This window comes from Papaver somniferum, chromosome 10, assembly GCF_003573695.1.
Source record: "Papaver somniferum cultivar HN1 chromosome 10, ASM357369v1, whole genome shotgun sequence".
Taxonomy (NCBI): domain Eukaryota; kingdom Viridiplantae; phylum Streptophyta; class Magnoliopsida; order Ranunculales; family Papaveraceae; genus Papaver; species Papaver somniferum.
This window is the reverse complement of record NC_039367.1, coordinates 57,222,194-57,230,639: the sequence shown is the minus strand read 5'-3', so window position 1 is coordinate 57,230,639 and position 8,446 is coordinate 57,222,194. Positions and strand designations below refer to the sequence as shown.

Below are 8,446 nucleotides of genomic sequence, written 5' to 3'. Positions count from 1 at the left end.
TTAGTCCTTTTTGGTCATGATCTACCGTGGCATTGGCGGATCTGATTTTGCGCCTGTGTAACCGTGTTGATATGATAATCTAATTTATGTTCCCAATCTTGATCTGAATCCATAGTGGTTTTGAAGGAAATTTTCTGACACTGGCATCACCAAGCTAACGTATTTCAACTTCCTAAGCAGATGATTTCACTTTTGGAAAAAATTAAATCAATTAGATTGCATTTTTATCAAAAAAATATAATCAAAGACGCCAGCAAATGTTATGGTTTCGGATAATGCATCTTGATTTATGTGTTTTACTCTACAATTGTTCAGTTTTTTCTTGAATAGGTTATAACGTCTCCATGTTCTACTCTTCTTATTAATAGCAATTCTCTGGATTGATATGCGGTAAAGAATGAAAATCCAAACATTGTCATTACGATGACCATCACGAATGCGGGCAGATTAGGTTATTTATAATTTGTACTTTCTGAGTGTACAAAAATACCAGGGGCAGTATAAATTAAAAGAAGCGAGACTGCACCAATTGGTCACCATACTGCTCCACATTGAAAAGACAGAAGATTGTTATGTCATACGCATACCAAAGAGGTTGACGATTCTAGAGGCAACAATGGGCACCTATTGGCAGGTGTAGGAAATGACTGGATTGTACGAACGACTTTGCAAGGTAAGTATATGGTCTTACAAATCATCTCAGGAGCAAAAAAGATGTACCTGATCATTGAAAGATGCATGACAATAAGGGAATTTCGATCTTTCCTCCCCAATTACATAGTAGTCAGTTTTGAAATTTCTCTCTCCACAAAAAATACATATTGCGATTAAGCCGCATACTCCTCGACCATAAAAAGACATGCACTGGTTACGACAAAGACGATTGTGGAGGTGACCATATCCATTTATCTGCCAAAGAGACTTTGCAACATAAGAGTAAATATATGGTATTACAAATCAAGAGATATATTTCCAGAAGTAAAATTTCAATAACATATATTCCAATAAGTAAATAAAAGGTCCGAGAAAGTACAGACCTTCGAATCGGAAATGGGGAAGGAAATAGAAAATCACGGAGGTGAACTCATTTTCTTAATTTAAGATATTAAACGTGTACAAACTCGAACTCATTTTCTTAATTTAAGATATTAAACGTGTACAAACTCCCTTTAAAATTATTTGTAGTATATATTTTTCTGAATTTTATATGGCGACAACGCGTATAATTTTAGAAAGCATTTTTGATTTAATGAAATGTGTTAACAACATTAGTTGTTTACCGAATAGAACATAGAAAACAAAACAGGGGATATACCTAAGATATCTATGACCAAGCCAAATTTAACTTACATCGGGCCAGAAGGAGTTGATAAGTATTCGGGACACATTTTGTTTGATATTAAAAGTGAACCAACATAAAGGGCCGTGCCGTTTCGGCACGGGTTAAGGGCTAGTGTGTATATAAATTAAATTTAGTATTCAAAAAGTATACTTAGATTGGAAAATAAATTCTTTTCCCAAATGCAAAATTTTCTAATTCTTTAGTAACCCATATAAATAAAAAAAGGAACCGGTGTAAGAGATCTTATACAAGTAGTCTTTATCTTCTTCGCTTGGATTCTTTCCGCATATCAGCAAGGTAGCTCTCTAAATTGGTCTTCTCCCATAGACGGCGTTGAACAAGATCATCTCTTGTATATTCATCTAATTAATAAAAGCTCATTGTTAAGAAAATGATATGGAGAATATTAAAGTTGGAGAGATTTGGTCTGAGAGTTTACCAATATTTCCCCAAGCCTCCAGACTTGCTCTCAAACATCTTCGTGTCAAGTAACAGGCATCTTCCCATGCATAAGGAGATTTTCGCACCTTGTATCTCCAAAACCAGCAGACATTCCATAGCAAAAGCTGGACAGACTAACAAAATCAGTGCTCCTTCGTTGCTTGAAAAAAACCCGATGACAGACATGCTTTTGCAGAGTTCAAATCAAAGAATTAAAAATATATGGTTCTCAGATTGAGCAACTCCAAAGCCGTGCTGCAGGGAAAAGTTAAAAGGCTGACAATAGAGACTCGTGATCGGGTATTTTCAAGTAAAGGGAACCGTAAGATTTCGGTTCTATTAGAGTTTCTAGCCTTGTGGATTATATATGATCTTGATTGATAGTGTGGTAGGGAGAATAAATTTCTAACCTTGCTAAGAGTGTATGGCAAAAGAACAAACTGGACTGCAAGAAGTCCCCACATGGAAGGCTTTTCAGCTCCACTTATTTGCAGATCAAGCTCTTTGCTGAGGTCCTCATCATTTTTCCTGACATATTACATAGATAATATCAGAACAAACATTATAAATAACCAACAGATATCGACACTGAATGGAGTAAAAGAACATTAATGCCATGGTGAAGAGATTCAAAGGACACTGTTTCCAGAATGTTCTACTTAACAACAAAATTCTTTAGACATCAAGCAATCATGATCTATCAAAAGTTTTAACTTCTACATGCAAGAAAATAATTACGAACCCAGATTTCACTATCTGCTTGTGGCCCTTTTTCTTGTTAGTTGTTCCTCCATTTCGTTCAAGCTCAATTGCCCGTAGCCTGTTTTTATAAGCAGGTGTTTTCTTGACCATATTCACAGCCTGCACACAGAAACAGAACTTCATCAATCACTTCTTTGCAATCCGATATGAGCGGAGAAGCGCAGAAGCATACACAGTTCTTCACGAAAAAGATCATATCTAATTTGTTTTAGCATTGGGGAACTGTGTCTATGTTCCCCAATACTAACAATGAGCAACATACTCCAAAAGGAATGCTAACCAGACGAGGCATATGTCAGGAGATATCTCCACAAAGATTCCAATATTTATTAGAGCAATTAGAATACCACTGTCAGAATAATAGATAGTTCACATGATACAGTGCACTTAACTTATGGAAATAACGAATAAATAACAAGGAAAATAGGTCCCGACAAGCCATCATCACAATTCAAGAAATATATATATGTTTCTGCAGGCGATAGACATGTTTCCTAGAGTTGGAACATGTTAATATTTTGCGGTTGGAAAACATAAAGGCAAAACCAATATCCGGGTGCTAACAGTATCATCCATGTGTCAATCTTGTAATACCGAGTCAATATCAAAAGATGACTAAATTTAGTTTGGATCATTTGGTATGTATCTCAAGTTATGTTATTCAATACCTGGGTATACTTTGTCCACTGGTGTAGATACTGAAATGCCGAGAGAACCAGTAGTAGTCCAACAAGAACAAGACGAGTATCCTGCATTTGTAAAAAAAAACGAAGAATAAAAACACCTTCTTAAAGCACAACGCATATCTAAAATCGCGAAAGGATTCCCGATTACGAAAGGAAAGAGAAAAAAATCTCACCGTTTTGTGCCCATAGTATGCTTTATAATAGCGAGCGGTGTTGTAGAAAAACTGAAATAAAGATGATGATTATTATATTTAACACCAAAACCTCTCATGCTAGATGCGGTTATAAGGCTGTAACAATAGGATTGCGCCTTTCGAAGCCTAACATTAATAGATCTCAGCAGCTTATGCTATTCTGAATGGGTTTCATACTGATTGTTCATCAAAAAAGAAATCAAGTATAGAAAGATGATAGCTAGACAATATTAAAGGGATTAAACAAAAGAACAGATAATAACAAATTTCCTAGATGGCTGTGGAGATTCATGCTTACGCCTTCGTTTTTGCAGTTCAATGGGTAAAAAGGACAAATCAAAACCATACGACTTAGTCTGATAAAACTATAATGTCGACATACGAAGTTCACACAGCAAATGGCACCCCATGCATAATCATTTTTATAATTCTATTCCTCAATTCTCTATTAAACTTGTTCAACCTATCAATTAAATGTGAATATGCTTCAAAAAAAAATGTGAATGACCAAAGAAGTATTACCTCCTCTGGGTGAGCAATTGCATAATCATATTGCTCCCGTGTAGCATTATTTGACAAAATCTGCAGTTGAAGCACATCATCTTCTATTCCAACCACAATAACAACTAACAAAACAAAACCCAAAAAGAGTAGTCAACACTAGAAATAATAAGATCCATACCTCATAAGCATTAGCGACTTTGGCAAAAATCTTCCCTGATTCCGGATCGGGATTTTTGTCTGGATGACTGTTAATTTAATAAAATCCATATTCAAAACTTACGAATTAATCCCTTAAAAAAAAAAAATTGAAATCTCAAAGTAAAATACTTACTGTTTCAAGGATAGCTTGTAATAAGCTTTCTTGATCTCTGACGAATTAGCACCCTGAGTAACCCTAGAAAAAAGAAAAAAAAACGGATGCAAGATTTAGGCGATAAAAATTCAAGTAATAAAAATGAAATCCAAAACTTGAGTAAGATGAGGGGAATAAATTTACCCTAAGAGATCATAGCAATCATCTTCGTCACAGTAAATGGCGAGGGATGAAGGTAGAAGAAGGCAAGATATCAGTGCGGCGAACGCAAACCAGCAAATCGCTGGTGGTGCCATTCCTCCTTCGAAGCGGAAAAGAGAAGCTCTTTTTGGGGGAAACGTCTAATTTTGTAGTTTCACGTATTACATTGGTACCCTTCTATTATCTACTAAACCACCAGATCTGTTGTTGACTTCTGAAAACGGAAGGGATGGTGTAACTGATGATTTTACTGTGGTGAAAGCAGCAGTTAAGCCCAAACCCCGGCATTTAGAGCATGGGCAGCAACACTTAAATGGGGATTCACTCGGGGAAAGCAAACCCAAATACAGTATCATCAAACACAGTTGTTTCAGTTTCAGGAAAAATGATACTTTTATTTTTCTGATTCATATACTAATTGAGATTTTTCAAGAGCGATACAAGAATGCAAAAATTTTTTTTTTTTTTTTTTTTTTTTTTGCTTCAAGAGAAAATTTTATTTGATCAAGCAATGTCATACAGGAAAGAAGGAAATTCCCCTTCCCAACTATTACAGATACCCTCTTTACGGGCATGTTTTGCAAGATTGTCTGCATATTTATTAGCCAATCTATTTATGTGCTCACAAGAATAACTATCAAATTGTTTTAACAGAATACTAGTGTCTTCAATAATGCCTCGCAGTTCCAATGGGATATCAGACTGATACAGATAAGATGTAAAATACTAGTGTTTTAACAGAATACCAGTGTCTTCAATAATGCCTCGCAATTCTTCAAGAATGCAAAAGAATTGAGCGTAGCTAAGATGTAAAATTCATACTGATACAGATAATTTTCTGGAGGCATAACATTTTCTTCAACTATTCGTCGTGTTTATCTTCATTGTCCTTGACAGTACTCTCGGTGTTAGAACTAGAAGTAACAGCATTTGTTTTCTTAGCTTCAAAATCCTCAGAAACAGCATTAAGCTTTTCCTTGTTATGTTCTGACGACTCATTTTTCGAATCCTCGACAACTTTGGGTTCCGGCAAAGTTGTGTCAGCATCAGCAACAGAATCATCAATTGTTTTGTACTTGTACCACGAGGACCAGTAAAGATAGCTTGCGAAATTAAGACAACTTAAGATAGCCAAGAACCAATAAAACAGGTCTGCATTACACTTATTTAAATCAAGCCCGAACAACCATCCTTCTTTCCTTTTAGTAAAGTGTTTAGTCACAGCGTTTATAATCTCAACAAGAACACTACTAAGAAAATACCCAATGGAAAGCGATAACCACGTAAACGAAGTGGACAGTGATCGCATACCAGAAGGAGCTTCCTTGTAGAAAAACTCCAATAAACCAACTAATGTAAACATGTCCGCGATACCGAAAATTCCATACTGAAATGAAAGCCAAAAGAGACTAATCGGTTTCAGTGGGTTATGGATAGCTTGGTTTCTTCTCTTTACTTCTATTACCGCGGCGACAGCCATGGAAACAGCTGCAAGAACTAGTCCAACTCCCACCCGTTGAAGTTGAGTTATACCAGACGGGTGTTTAGTGATTTTTCGAGCAAATGGTACGAAAATGAACTCGTAAAGTGGTATGAGAATTGACATGAAAACTAATGGGATTACTGGGATTGATAGTGCAGGCACTACGAAAGAACCGAGATGAAGATCCATAATTATACCTTGCTGTACTGAAATTGTTTGCAACTGAGCCAAACATGTGTTCATTATGATAGTACTGGCTAGAATACGGAACATTCTTGCTAAGATCTTAACTTCTTCTACTTGTGTAACTGTGCAGACCCTCCATGGATTTGAGATTATATCTGAATCTTTTGGTGAAATTGCAGCTTTGTCTAAACATCTGTGAACTCAGCAATTTGAACTTGTCAGTAGTTTTACGAGATACTCGAATCGTTATGCCACTTAAAGAATTCAATTCGTTACCTAAACTGGTTTGTATGCGGAATTTTTTCATCGCTGAAAGCGGTTTCTTTGTTGTTGATTTCGTGAAGTTCATTAGCATCGCTAGTGAGCGGCAAACTTCGGTTTCGAATTGCAATAACTATAACCTGCACATAAGTAGTAAAAATCATCAGGTATCACCCTTTTGCAACGTGTTTAAGCAGGGAAAATATTAAGAGAGAGAGACCTGAGCAATCCTGATGATGGGGCTGTCTCCAAATTTCTGAATGCGGTAGAAAGGCTTCCCGGCCGCGACAACAATGAATCCTGCTAAAGCTGTGACCAAGCAGAGCAAGAAACCCAAGGCCCAACTCTTTTTGGTGCTAACATCGACTATAAATGTGACCCCAAAACTTGCACCAACTGTGACACTAAGTATGAGCCAGTTAAAATAAGTGGCTAATGATTTCTTTTTTTTTGGATCGTTCGGATCAAATTGATCGCCGCCTAGTGCAGGAAGTGCACCTCTCACTCCACCGGCACCTAACACATACAAGCATAGCGATGCGTAGAACATTAGAGATGAATTTCCTTTGATGCACGGAGGATCTAGACATGGCTTTGGCTGCAGCTTATGGTAATGTGCTTGGAACGTCATCACCATCAACCCCTACAGTTAAAATGGCCAGCAGATCATATGAGAAAGCCAGCAGAAGGAATAAAGGGGGATGAAAGCAGAATTACCACTCACCAGTAATTCAATTAAACCAAAGAGAAGACAAGTAGAAAATCTAGTCAAGTAAGTGTCGGAGATGAATCCACCTAAGAGTGCGAGTAAAAACGTCGAACCCATAAAGTTTGTTAGGGTGGTCGCAGCCCCGGAGAGATCAAAGAACATGACCGCCATTAAATAGATTACCAAACTTGCCATATTCGCTACAAACCCCATGTTCTCCAGCCCTGTCAAGACTGCAATACATACAGTGATATAAAATTATGGATATAATATATTGATCTTGATATTACCAAAACTGGTAATAGCCAGAATATGTTGCATATCAAGAAGCGACACACAATCAACTTGCTTGTTTACATAATTACCAAAAACAAATGAGGCCGCCCTGAATCCGCCTCGTTTTGTATTGCATTGCTGGTGTGCAGGAATTGAGTCTGGAATAGCTGCTTCTTCCTTGTTCTCCTGGAGAAAATGCACACATGGACTCGTCAATAATGAAGCGGCAATGACAAATGCACATAAAAACACAGTTCATTTCTGGCTCTTGGCAAAGTTGCTAGCCATCTGGACCCCCAGGTCCAGAAATGTATGCAACATATGGCTCAAAATACTGTTATCCAGTTTTACAAAAAAAAAAAAAAAAAAAAAAAAAAAAAAAAAAAAAAAAAAAAAAAAAAAAAAAAAAAAAAAAAAAAAAAAAAACTATCATTAGTGAAAGAATGTGAAAGGGTATATCCGACTCAGCTACTCTTGAGTCAGAATCTTATCCGAGTCTGATATCCCTATATCGGCAGCAAACAGCTTGAATTTGACTCGTTCGAGTTAGCAAAAATACAGATGCACTTTAGTTGGTCGACAAGGCTCGCCCTAAAAGAATTCATGACTCAGCCGTGATGAAAGAAGAAAACATAATTTACCATAGGTGAGAGTTAGGATTACAAGCAAATAGCCCTGTGGCTTTAAAGAAAAATGAACTAGGTCACATATATAATGAAGAAGGCAGCTTTGTATATACCGCTAGTTTCATCAAATCTAACGCGACTTTGTTAACTCCTACCGTTCTCAATATGACAGCAATATAATGATGCTAATTTTGTGGGTTATGCCAATTACTTGAGGAGTTTATAAGAAGAAGAGTAATGAGTTGTAATTATGGCAGGGTTGATGTGAACCATTGGTAAAAATCCAAACTATCGATTCCCTCCCACAAACTCAATAATATCAAACTCAATAATATCAAGGCTGTTAATGGGGTGCCAGGTTTAGTGGGATGTACCAAATCACGAAAAAAACTGTTTTGTCTTATTATAATTTTGGTACACTCCCACCTAATTTGATACCCCTATTAGCAATGTTGAATAATA

General features: G+C 36.7%; 2 protein-coding genes across 2 annotated transcripts; both read right to left on the bottom strand.

Moving 5' to 3' along the window:
• Positions 1-1,366: 1,366 nt before the first annotated feature.
• LOC113319426 (dnaJ protein ERDJ7-like) lies at positions 1,367-4,596 on the bottom strand. Its single transcript, XM_026567680.1, has 10 exons — positions 4,426-4,596; positions 4,261-4,323; positions 4,108-4,174; positions 3,948-4,007; positions 3,405-3,455; positions 3,214-3,294; positions 2,526-2,644; positions 2,194-2,311; positions 1,782-1,908; positions 1,367-1,704 (listed from the first exon to the last, which is right to left on the bottom strand). The coding sequence occupies exons 1-10, from the start codon at positions 4,536-4,538 to the stop codon at positions 1,601-1,603; spliced, it is 903 nt and encodes a 300-aa protein (XP_026423465.1). The 5' UTR covers positions 4,539-4,596; the 3' UTR covers positions 1,367-1,600.
• Positions 4,597-5,069: 473 nt separating this feature from the next.
• Positions 5,070-8,193, bottom strand: LOC113317377 (protein NRT1/ PTR FAMILY 4.5-like). The gene is made up of 6 exons (XM_026565494.1): positions 8,098-8,193; positions 7,448-7,544; positions 7,098-7,315; positions 6,594-7,016; positions 6,389-6,513; positions 5,070-6,305 (listed from the first exon to the last, which is right to left on the bottom strand). The coding sequence occupies exons 1-6, from the start codon at positions 8,107-8,109 to the stop codon at positions 5,306-5,308; spliced, it is 1,875 nt and encodes a 624-aa protein (XP_026421279.1). The 5' UTR covers positions 8,110-8,193; the 3' UTR covers positions 5,070-5,305.
• Between the last annotated feature and the right edge of the window lie 253 nt (positions 8,194-8,446).

Excerpts from the sequence above, each read along its gene's own strand:
- LOC113319426 (XM_026567680.1), bottom strand. The coding sequence starts at position 4,538 with ATGGCACCACCAGCGATTTGCTGGTTTGCGTTCGCCGCACTGATATCT. Across the intron at positions 4,175-4,260 it reads TACAAGCTATCCTTGAAACA|TCATCCAGACAAAAATCCCG; the intron begins GTAAGTATTTTA and ends TTAAATTAACAG. Across the intron at positions 1,909-2,193 it reads TGCCATACACTCTTAGCAAG|CTTTTGCTATGGAATGTCTG; the intron begins GTTAGAAATTTA and ends TAGTCTGTCCAG.
- LOC113317377 (XM_026565494.1), bottom strand. Across the intron at positions 7,017-7,097 it reads TTGGTTTAATTGAATTACTG|GGGTTGATGGTGATGACGTT; the intron begins GTGAGTGGTAAT and ends TTTTAACTGTAG. Across the intron at positions 6,306-6,388 it reads CCGCATACAAACCAGTTTAG|ATGTTTAGACAAAGCTGCAA; the intron begins GTAACGAATTGA and ends CTGAGTTCACAG.